Source organism: Hyperolius riggenbachi, chromosome 5 (assembly GCF_040937935.1).
Source record: "Hyperolius riggenbachi isolate aHypRig1 chromosome 5, aHypRig1.pri, whole genome shotgun sequence".
Classification (NCBI taxonomy): domain Eukaryota; kingdom Metazoa; phylum Chordata; class Amphibia; order Anura; family Hyperoliidae; genus Hyperolius; species Hyperolius riggenbachi.
Genome location: NC_090650.1, coordinates 53,846,007 through 53,861,216, shown reverse-complemented (window position 1 = coordinate 53,861,216; position 15,210 = coordinate 53,846,007). Strand labels below are relative to the sequence as shown.

General features: G+C 43.5%; 1 protein-coding gene across 13 annotated transcripts in view; it reads left to right on the top strand.

The window, feature by feature from the left end:
• The first annotated feature begins 11,545 nt into the window (after positions 1–11,545).
• SVIL (supervillin) overlaps positions 11,546–15,210 on the top strand; it is a 211,250-nt gene continuing 207,585 nt past the window's right edge. For 4 of the 13 annotated variants that reach the window (XM_068235699.1, XM_068235700.1, XM_068235696.1 and 1 more), the window contains exon 1: positions 14,616–15,028. In XM_068235699.1, coding sequence (XP_068091800.1) covers positions 14,968–15,028 — 61 coding nt within the window. In that variant the 5' untranslated portion in view covers positions 14,616–14,967. Of the gene's footprint in view, positions 11,603–14,595; positions 15,029–15,210 lie in introns of those variants that run through there. The other 9 variants (XM_068235698.1, XM_068235701.1, XM_068235704.1 and 6 more) reach the window with 8 other exon arrangements.

The window sequence follows — 15,210 nt, the reverse complement described above, 5'->3', positions numbered from 1 at the left end:
CCACTGTGAACGTGGCCAGAGGGCTGGGGCCCACTACTGGCACTTTACATAGGTGCGAAGTGCCCCCGATTTGCATTATTGCAGAAGTGCCTTGATTTTCTGAAGCAATCGCAGTTTGACTACTGTAGCCACTGATGTGATCGCTCCAGGATCACTACCAAACTGCTGCAAGCAGCGTTTTGTGATCACTCTGTCATCTCAATGCTGCTGGTGGGGTGCTCCCACCAGCAGCATTGAGATCACATAGCCGGGCCTCCAGGAATTTTCTTATACACTTATTGGTCCACCTGGTCACATGATGTTTTTTATAGTTACTTATAGGCCTGAACAATTTTAGGAAAAGATTGAATTGCACGATTTTTGTCAAAAATTGCGATTTCGAATCAATTCACGATTTTTTTTTTCAAATCAAGCTTTAGCACTAAATTCACTAAAACTCTGTAAGAGTCTGACTCTGCACTCTGTTAGTCAAGCTTCAGCCAGTCTGTTTAGGATTAAGTGATCCCACTCAGCTTCTTTGCACAAATGCACACAGCAGCAGCATGCCCAGCAGCAGACTACAGCAACTTTTCAGTATGCAGAACTTAAATGCTGATCACCACAGTCATCCGTGACTCTGGCACACTGACTCTCCTCCAGACTTCCTCTGTGCAAAGGAGGCGGAGCTGTAAATCCTACGTAAGCAGGCTTGATAATCGGCCTTTGTGGCCACTGGCCAAGCTCTTGATTCACAGCCTGACACAGACATGTGGGAGGAGTCTGCTGCCCGCCCAACTGTGACTTAAGAGGCGCTAGGCGGAGTGAGCTGCTGCCGAGTGTAGAAGAGAGACTGTGGCCAAGCACCTGATTGACAGCCTGATAAGCATGTGGGCGGACTCTGCTGCCCGCCCCCAGCTGTGACATAGGCGCTAGGCGGAGTTAGAGGCCACTGAAAGTGAGAGCCTGCACGTTAGGAGGAAGTACGTTAGGAGAGCGTGAGCCGCTGCCGCAAATGAGAGCCGCCGCTGTACGGAGCGGCGAGCTCCGCACACTTGGAGAACACAGACTGGTTGCACTTGCAGAGTGCAGAGGGACATGTGAAAATCGGCACTTTGACGATCACGGAATCGTCATTTCCGTGATCGCGATTTCGGTCCCCAGACGATATATCGTTCAGGCCTAGTTACTTAGTTATTTGGGTTGAAAAAAAGACATCCATCCATCGAGTGCAATAAGAAAATAATGTACAACACCAGCCTGCTCCCTCACATATCCCTGTTGATCCAGAGGAAGGCCCCAAAAGGGAAAAAATTCCTTCCCGACTCCAGATGACAATCCGATAAAATCCCTGTATCATCACCACTGGGCATTATTTAGCCATGGATGTCTTTCAATGCAAGAAAGCATCTAACACCCCCCCCCCCCCTTCTTAAAGCGGACCCAAACCAAACATTTTTTTTATTAAAAATATTTAGTTGCACCACTCTGACACATACAAAGATGAATAAACACTCCTTCAAGCCTATGAGCATTTCAGTGCATTCTTTTCACCCTTCTCTTTTTATAACTAGGGTTATACAGGCGGCAGCCATTAGCAATTCCTCCTTTGCTGGACACCACCTACTCCACCAGTTTGCCGGCAATATGAAAGGAAGGGAGGGGTTCCTCCAATAAATGTAAAATATTTTATACTTGTCATCATGCAGCTTAAAAAAGGCTGCTATTTATTATTCTAATTTAGAAAATAGATTTTATTTATGAAATCTTGTATTTTTAATTTGGGTCCACTTTAAGTGCAGATATACAATTTGCCATAACTATTGCCTGTGGCAATGCATTCCAAATTTTAATTACTCTACTTTTTACATTTTTTCTCACTCAGTCTGGCCTTTTATAAATGGAAAACAGAAAATGTGACTTCATATACCAAACACTAGGGGAGATGACACTGACTAGAAAGTATCATAAATTAGTTACAATATAACTTTTATTAGTAAAAGATCAAGTATGAATCAGAACATCAAAGACCTTGGGTTAGTTTGTGGTGTTCATATTTATATTTGATCTTTTTTCTTAGAAGTTATATTTTAACTAATTTATAATCTCCCCTAGTGTTTTTTAATTTATAAATGGGCCAGCGTCTGTTTTGCACAACACCTCCATGTACAGAAGAGCAGTTTGAGGGTGTTCTATAAACAAATTCTAACAAAGTTTATCAGCATTGCCCATCTCAACCTCACTTGGCCGATATCCAGTAGAATTTAAGTAATTAGTGAAGAAAGCACGGTGCTGGAACGCAGGGCTGTGGAGTCAGAGTTGGAGGCGGAGCAATTTTGGGTAGCTGGAGTTGGATGATTTTTGTACAAAAGCTAAAGCCCTGGTAAGTATAAGGCCCAGTGCACACCGAGCGGTTTTTGGAGCGATCCGCCGGCCGCATCCGCCTATAAAAACGCTTGTCTAATGTATTGCAATGGGATGGTGCACACCGGCGGTTTGCGGTTTTTGCCAAGCCGCAAACGCGCCTCCTGCTGCGCGTTTGCGGTTTTCGGAAGCGTTTCCTTCTCAATGTAAAGTATAGGAAAAACGCAAACCGCTCTGAAAAACGCTACTTCAGAGCGGTTTGCCAGGCGTTTTTGTTACAGAAGCTGTTCAGTAACAGCTTTTACTGTAACAATATGTGTAATCTGCTACACAAAAACGCACCCAAAACCGCTAGGCATGTTTAGAAAACCTCTCTAAACATACCTAGAATCGCTCTGAAATCAGCTCCCAAAACCGCTAGCGTATTGCGGATCTGCTAGCGGTTTTGGTGTGCACTGGGCCTTAGACTGAGAAGGATAGGGGTTTTTCCTTTTAAAATACCAGTTGTCTGACTCTCCTGCTGATACTGTGTCTCTAATACTTTCAGCCACAGCCCCTGAACAAGCATGCAGATTAGGTGCTCTGACTGAAGTCAGACTGGATTAGCTGCATGCTTGTTTCAGGTGTGTGATACTGCCACTACTGCAGCCAAAGAAATCAGCAGGACAGCCAGGCAACTGGTATTGTTTAAAAAGAAACCTCCATATCCCTCTCAATTTAGGTTCCCTTTGAGCACTCTAGATGGTACACTTGGTTTCTTGGACATTTTTAGGGCTGTAATGGTATTTTGGACATTGTTAGTACTGTAATGATGGTGCATTACTAACCTAAGTAGGTGATACTGTGTGATAGTTCTTGTAAATGGAGCCTGGGGTTCCAAGCTTGTCTTGTTGACACGTATAAACAGTCATAAAGGGAGGCCAGCACAGGCTCTGTTTCCAGACCGCAAGGCTCTATGTGGCCACCAGAGGCAATGCTGCGAATGAGAGAGGCAGCCAGCCAGCTAGAAGAGGAAGCATTCTCAATCAGCGGGAACTTCTCCACCTGGCCAGCCTATGTGAAATGGCCAATGTGTAATAGAATATGGCCTGGGATTAATTTATTATTCCTTGGATGGTTAGTGCTTTTTAATTAGTTCTTTCCAGGCCAGGTGTTTGTCAGTTTGATGATATCACACATAGGTTACATGGGGCCAGATGGGATTCTCCCAGCATGCCCCAAGGCTACGCATAGACACAACATAGCGGCCTGGAGGAGCATGGGATTTGACGGGAAAATTTTTTTTTTTAGTAAGATCTGTAAAGATTGACCTCACTAGAAAGAAATTGATCTGCAGAATGTATTATTTTTCAGGTCATGTTTTGTCACAAGAATACATTTTTCCATCTCAGAAAAATCCATGGTACGCAATACATACATCTGCATCCCCCCCCCCCCCCCACCTCTGGTGTTGCCTAGTGACGCTGTGCATTCTGCGGAGTGGGGGTTCTATCAGTGTTTAAAGGGAACCCAAGGTGAGAGTGATGGGGAGGCTGCCATATTGATTTTTTTTTAACAATGCAAGTTGCCTGACTCTCCTGCTGATCCTGTGTCTAATACTTTTAGCCGCAGATCTGGTGCTCTGACTCAATTCTGACTGGATTAGCTGCATGCTTGTTTCAGGGTTGGGACACACACTACTGATGCCAGAAGATCAGCATGACTGCCAGGCAATTGGTGTTATGTAAAAGGAAATAGAATCTTTATACAAAGGTGAGAAATGCCGCGATTGAAGCAACTGGGGTCCGCCCAAAACAGAAATCTCTATTTTGGGTGAAATTAAAGCCCACCGAAACTCAATTTAAGAAGGCAAAAACCGAAAGCAATCATGATGATTATTGTAAAGGAGGCCACACACCATACAATTTTTTAAAGATCTGTTCAATTCAAGAATTGCAATCAATTTTTCTGACTGATTGTAACATTTCAAAAATCTGACCAATGTACCACACACACATGTTCAATTTTCCACCAATTATGATAAAAATTATTGGAAACGCGGAGAAAATTGCTAGGGTGTGTATATTAATAAATTGAAAATCTAACACACACCATACAATCTTTAGAAAAACTGAAGAAAAATTTCCAGCATTCTGGATTGCTAAAAATAAAAAATTGGAAATCTGATCGAGTTTTTCAGTCGAATTTAAAAAAAGCGTTTTTTTTTTTTCCGGGAGATCCGATCAGACTTATCGAATTGCTGTAAAATCGGATAATTTTATTGTATGGTGTGTGGCCACCTTAAGTTATATGTATTCACTTTAATTTACTTTACAAATTGAAAAATGCTTTGTGTAGCTGTGCATCTATTCATACAGACTTAAAGTGAACCCGAGTGGACATAAAAAAAAAGTTAGATACTTAAAGAGAACCAAAGACAAGAATATAAGAGATTTATACATACCTTGGGCTTCCTCCAGCCCCATAAGCCTGGATCGCTCCCACGCCGCCGTCCTCCGCTGCCTCTATCCGCCGGTACCGGGTCCCGTCATTTTGGCCAGTCGACGCAAGCGCAATGCGCTCCCTCCTTACTGCGCAGGCACATGCGTACAGAGCCGGAGGCAGCCCCTGTGCATGCGGAAGACTGTCCGCGTCCACCGGAAGTGATGGGACCCGGTACTGGCGATATAGGCAGCGGAGGACAGCGGCGTGGGAGCGATCCAGGCTTATGGAGCTGGAGGAAGCCCCAGGTATGTATAACATCTTTTTTTTCATTTTTTAGGCAGTCTTCGTCTCTGGTTCCCTTTAAAGGACAACTGAAGTGAGAGGTATATGGAAGCTGCCATATTTCCTTTTAAGCGATGCCAGTTACCTGGCTTTCCTGCTGATCCTCTACCTCTAATACTTTCAGCCAACAAGCATGCAGCAGATCAAGTGTTTCGGACATGGTCAGATCAGACAAGATTAGCTGTATGCTTGTTTCTGGTGCTATTCAGGCACTACTGTGGCCAAATAAATCTGCAGGGCTGCCAGATAACTGGTATTGTTTAGAAGGATCTGAATAATGGCAGCCTCCATATCACTATCACTTCAGTTGTCCTTTAACTAGGTAGATGGAAGCCTCTGGATAGTCTAAAACAGCCTTTCTCAACCTTTCTACCCTGGAGGAACCCTGCAAATAACTTTTTGATCTCGAGGAACCCCTGCATTTATTTTGCAGGAGGCGTGGTCTTTAAAAGTATGTGTGGCTGTTTATTTCACTACTCCCTATTACACTGCCCCTCAATATACTGTCTTCTGACCCCCCAAATTAGTGCTTCTTGTTACACTACCACCTATTATAGTGTGCTCTATATACTTCCCCAACGATACTGGAAAATGCCAAGGGACCCCTGCAGAGTGCTCAAGGAACCCTGGTTGAGAAAGCCTGGTCTTGAAGCTTCCAGTGTCCGCTTTGACCCCACAGTTACCGCACACAGACCCTCTGAACATATGTAACGAGCTTTTTTGATATGTTCTAGTGTACACCCTGCCCACTGAATGTGGCCATACTGCACATGTGCGAGTGCACATGTGGCTTTACTTAGGCAGGAAGAGTACAGCAGGCAGTAGCGCTCCTGCAAGAAGGGGAGCAAGACCATGGAGTAAAGCAGGGTCCTGGTCACCAGTGATGAGAACATGGAAAACCTCTGGACCATCACAGTGCCAAGCATACAAATAACTGACTGTGTTCTACTTGTTTTTCTTTTACCGCCTGAATTTCAGGTATTCAGTTGACAGTTTATCTGTAGTCAGGTCCTAGTTGGACTACACAGCAACCATCTCTGATGTCTAATTACAGTCATAAAACTCTTTCCTGGCAGAGAACAGTTTGAGTTCATGGAATACATGAAAAAGGTTCATAGATTGTGGCCTTAAAGAGACTCCGTAACAAAAATTGCATCCTGTTTTTTATCATCCTACAAGTTCCAAAAGCTATTCTAATGTGTTCTGGCTAACTGCAGCACTTTCTACTATCACAGTCTCTGTAATAAATCAATGTATCTTTCCCCTGTCAGACTTGTCGGCCTGTGTCTGGAAGGCTGCCAAGTTCTTCAGTGTTGTGGTTCTGCTATGAACTCGCCCTTCCAGGCCCCTCCATGCACACTGCCTGTGTATTATTTAGATTAGGGCAGCTTCTCTCTTCTCTCTTATCTTTTACAAGCTGGATAAATCGTCCTCTGAGCTGGCTGGGCTTTCACATACTGAGGAATTACAAACAAGGGCAAAGCTGTTTGCAGGAAGAAAAAAGCAGCCTGAAACTTCAGTGCATGAGAACTGCAGGGGGAAAGAAACACATAAATGATCTCTTGAGATTCAAAAGGAAGGGTGTATACAGCCTGCTTGTGTATGGATGTATTTTTCTATGTGTGGACATACTGTACATCAACCTACTTCCTGTTTTGGTGGCCATTTTGTTTGTTTATAAACAAACTTTTAAAAACTGTTTTTAACCACTTTTAATGCGGCGAGGAGCGGCGAAATTGTGACAGAGGGTAATAGGCGATGTCCCCTAATGCACTGGTATGTTTACTTTTGAGCGATTTTAACAATACAGATTCTCTTTAAACCCTGTCAGACTGTGAAGGACTTTTAAACAAAAAATAAATCCTTGGGATTCTAATAAGGGGGGCATTTTTAGAAGTAGGAGAATAGATGCAATTGTTGATCTCATCAGTTATTTTCAGCTCAGGCTTACTTTAACATTGGACACATCTTCTTTGAGTGATGTATCGGGCAGTATTGGGGCGGAGCGGTTAGAACTCTTGCCTTGCAGCACTGGGTTCCCGGTTCGGATCCTGGCCAGGGCAGTATCTGCAGAGAGTTTGTATGTTATCCACAGGTCTTCAGGGGTTTCCTCTGGGCACTCAGGTTTCCTTCCACCTCCCAAAAACATAGTGATACAGTTGAGTGGCTTTCCTCTTAAATATATACATAGACATATGACTATGGTAGGGATTAGATTGTGAGCCCCTCTGAGGGACAGTTATGTGACAAAACAGAAAACACTGTATAGCTTTGCGGAAGATGTAGGCTACTACTACTAAATAATAATATAAAATTCCACCTACCCATGTGGGCAAATGGCTTCTACAGAGAGGGCTCAAACCCACTAGCAGCATTTTTTCCAATTGTTTTGCATTTTGAAAAGCTCTCCCATTCACTTGAATGAAAAACGAAAGTTTGCTTTCTTAGAACAGAAAGAATTTGTGATAATTCAGGTTGGAGTGAGCTTGAGATGTCTCCCACAATGCATCACTGCTGAATATATGCAAATTAACCATTGTCGTCCTTAAAAGCTAAACACACCTCCAGAACCGCTGGAATGCAATGATGTGTCAGCTTGTTAATTTGTACAGAGCCATAATAATCCAACATGTATTCAGATTGGTTGATCCTCAGTGCATGGCATGGATTAGTTTGGCTCTATGGAGTAGGGCTTGTAACACCGAGAGGTACAGACTAGCCAGCAAGCTCATGGTGACCCAGAACTCATTGGAGTGTGTAAAGGGCTACAATGGTCCTAAAAGCCCCCTTACTAAAATGCTATGGAAAACAAAAGTTTGCTTTCTTAGAACAGAAAGAATTTGCGATAATTCAGGTTGGCGTGAGCTCCGAGATGTCTCCCAGTGCATCACTGCTAAATATATGCAAATTAACCATTTTGCATATGAATGAGAATCGCAACCAAATTGCCGCTATTTTTAAAAATTGATTGGGCTCTATTCTCAAAGACCAAACTTTTCCGCAAAATTTTACCGCTATATTTCCGCCAGCGGTAAACTCCGCATTTTTTCAGCATTCTCTAACATTTTCCGCATGTTTGCCGCATGCGGAAAAAAAGATGCAGAAACAGCTATTATTCATGCGGGAATCATGCGGTAAAAAGGTCGCATGAAAAAGTGTTTAAAAAAAAAAAAGTTAAAGTCCAGCAAGCACAGCCCTTAAAGGGAACCTTAACTGAACGGGGGAAAAGAGTTTTACTTACCTGGGGCTATTACCAGCCCCCTGCAGCAGTCCTGTGCCCTCGGCGCCGCTCTGGAATCCTCTGGTCCCCCGCTGTCACTAAGTTTCGTTTTTGACGACTCACCAGTCGCCGGCCGCCATGCGTATTATTGGACGCATTCACCAATGCAATTAGCGCTATTGCGGACCGCAACGCATACAAAAATACGCGTTGCCGCATATCTACGCGTGCGGAATGCGATGGGATGGGAAGTCAATGGGATGCGGAATATATCACCTACTACTTGTAGGTGATAAAAAATCGGTAATTGACGAAATGATGCGCCTGAACATTTTTGAGAATTGATCTTTTATTGCGGAAAATACCGACTTTTGCGGAAATTTTTCCTCATGAATCCCGCACTTTTACCATACTTTTTCCGCATGCGGAAAAAACATGCGGAACATTTTGAGAATTTCAATGTGGCGGTGTTTTGGTCGGTAACTTCCCGCATGCACTTTACCACATGCGGGAAATCTTTGCGAATAGAGCCCAATGTGTTGATTTTGCAGTAAATTTAAAAATCGCTGTGATTTTTCCAGGATTCCCACTTAAGTGAATGGGAGAATGTTTCTAAAATGCTGCTAGTGAGTTTGAGCCCTAATGCTTATGGAGGATCAATCGGATGATTCCAGCTTGCATACTAATTGCAGATTGTATGCATGTTGGAGCTGGGCAAGCAGGAAGTGCATTTCACTGGCCCAGTGTCAAGCTGCATGCTGTTTGCTTTAAATGTGCATGCAAGTTGGAATGATTTGCATCTGATTTACCTTCTCTAGTAATGATGATGGGATTCTGGGAAATGTAGTCTGGCCTGTGCTGTTCCTTCTCTTCCTTCCTGTCACAAGGACTCAGCTGACTGTCTTGCCCAGCTGCTTATCTGAAAGGGAGTGAATGCGAGCTGCATTGCAGTGTCAGCGACATCTTCCCTTACGAAGCAGATACTCTATCCAGCACTTTATATTTATTTATTTATCCTGATTGGTTTTAGTTTGTCCTGTTAAGTTTTGAATTTAGTCGGGTTTTAATCTTTCAAATCTCCAAATGGAACTTTGGCAAAAACTTCCCAGCTTTGGTGAGAGTCGAGTTTTTTTCTTTTTTTCTTTTTTTCCCTTCTCCGTGAGATCCCTATTTCTGTCTTTTTTTCACTGGGAAGATGTTGCCTCTTTTTATTTTCATGACGTTTGGGTTTGCTTCAGAGTAGAGGGTCAGTGAGGTAGTAATCTGGTTTGCATTCAAATTTAATGCAATCAAATCCATCGCTAAGGGCCCGTTTCCACTATCGCGAATTTGCATGCATTGCCCGCATGCAAGTTCGCATAGACAATACAAGTGGATGGGGCTGTTTCCACTTGTCAGGATTTGTTTGCGGTTTTGGCGATCATTCATAAGGGAGCTGTCGATAAGGGGAATCCATGCGGGAAAACACCGCTGCCGGTATTTTAGACATCTGGGTGGGCATTCATAAAAATGTATCCATGTGCGGTAGCAGTGCGGAGATTCCCCGAACTAGGCTGGCGGTAGGCTTGCGGAAACACGGAAGCTGCCGAGTTGATACATTTCTCCGTGTTCCGCTCTGCTGCAGCTGCCTGGGAGGTCTGTGTGTCTCCATTCACTTACATTGGTATCGCCACATGAGTGAGCAGTACTTCCCGACCTCACACCGCTTGCGGTGATCTTCATGAATTAACATTTTGCTACATTTGTTCCGATAATCACCGCACAAGGCGGTGATTTATCACTCTGCTCGGTAGTGTCATTTTTTCATGCGGAAAGAGCCTTTATGAATGCTGACTTTGCTAAGTGGTCGGTAAAGTCAGCTGTTTTAAGCATTTCCGCATGCAGAAATGCTTTATGAATGATGGCCTTTGTGTGCAGGAAAACTCTGCACAGCAGAGCCATCAGAATTCGCTTGCCACACATTGCTAGGCGATTCACATACAATGTATTTAATAGGAAATTCGCATGCAGTTTCGGTATGCGAATTTTACTGCAAATTTGCATACGATTTCGCATAAAACCAATGTAAAAGCACACAGGCACTGACATGGTTAAATTTGCATACATACAAACATATGTGAAATCGTATGCGAATTTGCAGTAAAATTTGCATACAAACGCTAACGAATTCGCATCCCCATGCAAATTTGTTACCGCGGTTTCAGCGACTATTCCGCACCGCAAGTGGAAACGGGCCCTAAGTGATTGGTCCGATCCAAAGCTGTACAGGGATTTGGATCATTAGGGAAATGCAAATTGTTCTACGGGATTATGCAAATGTTTGCATTGGTGTTAAAGAGAGGGAAGGATATTGTCCTGGCCTTTCATTGGTTACCAGCAGGGATGGTCAATTAGATGCAAATAATTCCAAGTTGATGTATGAGGGTCATTCAGAAAGCAGGAGCTCTTTGCTTTTATCTGCCAAGCAAGGTATTGTTTCTATGTAATTTCACTTGCACTTGTCAGGTTAGGCTGAAATCACACTTTCCTGCATGGAAAACCATGAGTTTTTTTGGCATGTTTTTGTGGTTTTTCTTTGTTTTGTGTTTTTGTATGCAGTTGCATTTTTCATGCGTTTTGAGGTTTTTAAATCTGCCTGTTTTGATTGGGGGAGCAATGCAGTATTATTTTTTTTTGGTGGTGGAAAAAAACATGCGTTTCCCCCACCTCCCCCTTTCAATGGGGAAGCAATGTATACAGATCACAAAGCATGTTGGATCTTCCCACATGCTATTTTTAAAAATGGTACATTACAGATTGCTTGAAGCTACAATTTGCAATACAATACAGCCACAGACTTTTATGTGCAATTTTTGAATGTGTTTTCCGTTCTGTGGTAAAATACACAATTAAAACAAGTGTTTTCACAGCCATAGGCCCGAAACCCACTAGGAGTGATTTTCTGAGCACTTTGCGATTAGAAAACTCCTGCTAATGTACTGCTATGGGTGTGATTCCACTTGAGCAATGTAATTTTATAAAAATCCCCCATAACATTGCATTAGGAAGAGCTTTTTCAAATTACTAGTGCTTAGAAATCACTCCTAGTGGGTTTCTGGCCTTAGGGCCTTTTTCCACAGGCAGCTGAACTGTGCGCTCATTGAGCAGTTATCAGGCAGCAGCAGAAAGCAGTTGTGAGAGTTCAACAGTCTTTTCACTGCCTATCAACTGCTTGTGGAAAAAGGGGCCTTGATCATATTTTCTCTGCACTGTTTGTCACAAGGCTGTGGAACTCCGGTAAGTTGTTTTTCAGCAGAATTAATGTGAAGGTTATCGGGTAGAGATAGTGTACCTAAGGTAAAATGTTCCCTTTTAATTAATTGCAAAGTGTTTATTTTCCAGTAGAATTATGTAGCTTGAAAGTTGATCAACAGAGACCCACCTCTGCTTTGCATTTTCAAGCTGCATATAATCTGCATACAAAAATTTCAAAAATCCAGCATCAACTCAGAATAATTTGCATCTCATGGATCCTTTTTTTTTTTTTTTTTTTCCCCCCTTTTAACAATAAACACTAATGAGCTCAATGGTAAGTGATCAGTAGTGATGGTCAATGAGATGCAAATCATTTCAGGTTGATGCAGCAGTGTTCTACCCGGAAATTTTTACTAGCCAGGTGGCTTGAAAAAGTAGCTGGGTGGAGTGCGAGGGGGGACTGCAGGGCCGGTGCAACTCTGCTTACAGCATAGGGCGCCACCCCCTCCTCCTCTCCTCCTCCTATGCTGTAAGCAGAGTTGCACCGGCCCTGCAGTCCCCCCTCACGCTCCACGCAGCTACTTTTTCAAGCCACCTGGCTAGTAAAAGTTTCCAGCCAATGACAGTCGGGTGGTCACCAAAATCAGCTTGTTGGCGCACTTGGGGAGAACAGTTTTATATAAATGTATACACCTTAACAATATACCAATTGAAGATTGATTTACATCCATTCATTTTCAAGCTGCATACATTTACATACAATTCTTGCATAACCCTGCACCAACTCAGAATTAAAGGGGCAGTACAGCGAAAAAACTGTAAAATATATGCAAACATATACAAATAAGTACATTTTTTTTCCCGAGTAAAATAAGCCTTAAATTACTTTTCTCCTATGTTGCTGTCACTAACAGTAGGTAGTAGAAATCTGACAGAAGTGACAGGTTTTTGACTAGTCCATCTCTTCATAGGGGATTCTCAGGATTCTATATATTTTGAAAAGCACTTAGTGAATGGCAGTTGCTCTGTCCAACTGCCAAAAAACAGTGTAGCAATCAGGGAAGCTGGCCAGCATCATTGTTTAAATCCTTTTTAGGCAATATCTTTATAAAGAATAAAAGCCTTGCTGAGAATCCCCTATGAAGAGATGGACTAGTCCAAAACCTGTCACTTCTGTCAGATTTCTACTGCCTACTTTTATGCTGGATACACAAGGTGCGTTCCCGCACTCAATGCGCCGCTCGATTTATTTCCGAGAATTTCCAAGTGCATTTAGATGATTGTTAGGTTGATTGTCATGTAAAGTATGCCAAATCGACCTAACGATCCATCGAAACGCGAATCGGACATGGAAATAGAGCGGCCGCGAATCGACGGGAATCGAGCAGGGAACGCACCATGTGTATCCAGCATAAGTGACAGCAACATAGGAGAAAAGTCATTTATGGCTCATTTTACTCTGGAAAAAATGTACTTATTTGTATATGTTTGCACATATTTTACATTTTACAGTTTTTCGCTGTAGTGCTCCTTTAATTTGCTTCTCATTGACCATCCCCAGCAATCGCATAGCTCCCAAGTGTCCCTCTTTTTCCCTCTTTAAGGACCCTGCCCCTCTGTCCCTCTTTTTATTCCTCATTTGTCCATCTTTCAGGACTGTTTGAGGGCTCGTTTCCACCATAGCGAATCCGCATGCGGATTCGCTTGGTACATTGAAGTGGCCGGGGCTGTTTCCATATGTGCGGCGTGCGGGAGCGATTTGGCGGCGGGCCAAATCTGCACGACGGGACCCACAGAATTCGCCTGCGTCGGAAATCCATGCGAATCGCCGCTAATGTATTTAATAGGAAAAACGCATGCGTTTTTTACATGCGTTTTTACCCGTGATTCGCGTGCGATTTCGCACCTTTTTCAATGTTGTTTTGCACTGGCAGAGTCATGGTTAATTTCGCATGGCACCTTGCCATGCGAAATCGCGGGTAAAAACGCATGCGGAAACGCATCCGCATGCGTTTTTACAAGCGTCGGGATGCTGGCGAAATCGCGTCGCAACAGTGGAAATGGGCGCTTACAGAGTTGTATGAAAATATTTGTATTTTTATACAGAAAATGTTTTGACTCTAAACTTTATTCCCATCCTTCAAATTGATAGATTTCTTATTTTCAAATGTTATAATGAAGGAGAATGACCCAGGATAAAAAGAACCAGTGTGGTTTGAATGATAAAACATATTTTTTTATTCCGAAATCTTTATGGTATGTGTGATCGGGGGTGTGCCGAGGGTGTTGTCCCTCTTTCTTATGTCAAAAAGTTTGGAGGTATGGCACTCCAGTTTCCAATTTGATTAGCTCTGCATAGTTTTCGGTTCAGCCTGGGTGAACTCTGCTTCCTGTGAAGTAAATCATTTCTTCAGAAGTGAGATGGATATGGAGGCTTCCATATGGATTTCCTTTTAAGCAATACCAGTTGCCTGGCTGTCATGCTGATCCACTGCCTCTAATACTTTTAGCCATAGACCCTGAACAAGCATGCAGCCGATCAGGTGTTTCTGATATGGTCAGATCTGATAAGATTAGCTGCATGCTTGTTTCTGGAGTGATTCAGACACTACTGTAGCCAAATAGACCAACAGGGCTGCCAGGCAACTGATAATAAAGGGAAACTGGGGTGAGAGTGATATGGAGTTTGCCATATTTGTTTCCTTTTAAACAATACCAGTTGCCTGGCAGCCCTGCTGATCTGTTTGGCTGCAGTAGTGTCTAAATCACACCAGAAACAAGTATGCAGCTAATCTTGCAGATCTGAGAATGGCTTGTAGTGATAAGTGCGAGCGGAGTTTGCCTTTAGGCACGGTGCGAGCGGAGTTTGCCTTTAGGCACGGTGTCAGTCTATCAGGAGGGGACAAGAAGAACGGCAGTGTCTGCTCCTTATGAAGAGTCATTCCGGGCAGTGTTTTGTTCACAGCTTGAGACTACAGACTGATTAATGGCCGTGGCTTTATCGCAGCAGTCTTTGCTCTGGTCTGATATGACAGCTGAGAGGAGGAGTGCCCAGCACACTCCTTACTCACAGATTTGTATTTTCTGCTCTCCTCTGCTTCCTGCTGCTCAACTTCTCGTCCCTCTTCTTTTTATCGTCTCGGTGTCATTTCTGGAGCATGTGTTTCAGTTTGGCCGGCGCTGGAGGTTTCAGCATCTCCCAGTCCTTATGACCCAATCCGCCTTTGAGTGGCTAATTTCTGTAATCTGATTACTGGCTTGGGTCCCTCCATTGCTATGCACTCGCTGCTGCGGTCAGACGCTCCAGCCTGACAGTCCGTGCTGGGAAATCAATCGCTGGCTGTGCTGGAGGGGGCCTGACGCTGTCCGCTTCACTGGAACCAACGACCACTTGTGATCCTGGCACCATGTTCAGGAACCGATGGATCTCCACGTACATGGGGGGCGTCCTCTTTCCCGAAGACCCAGGTCTGTCTATCATCTGCAGAATATGAACGTTGCTTTTCTGATATGGACTATACATGGATTTTAGCACAATTCTTAGCTTCTTCGCTGAAGCAATATGCAAAGTGCAGCAGCTAATTGGGGTCAGTCTTTATGATCTGACAGCAGAGCATTACATTCTGGTTGCTGCAGGTTGAAGACAACAG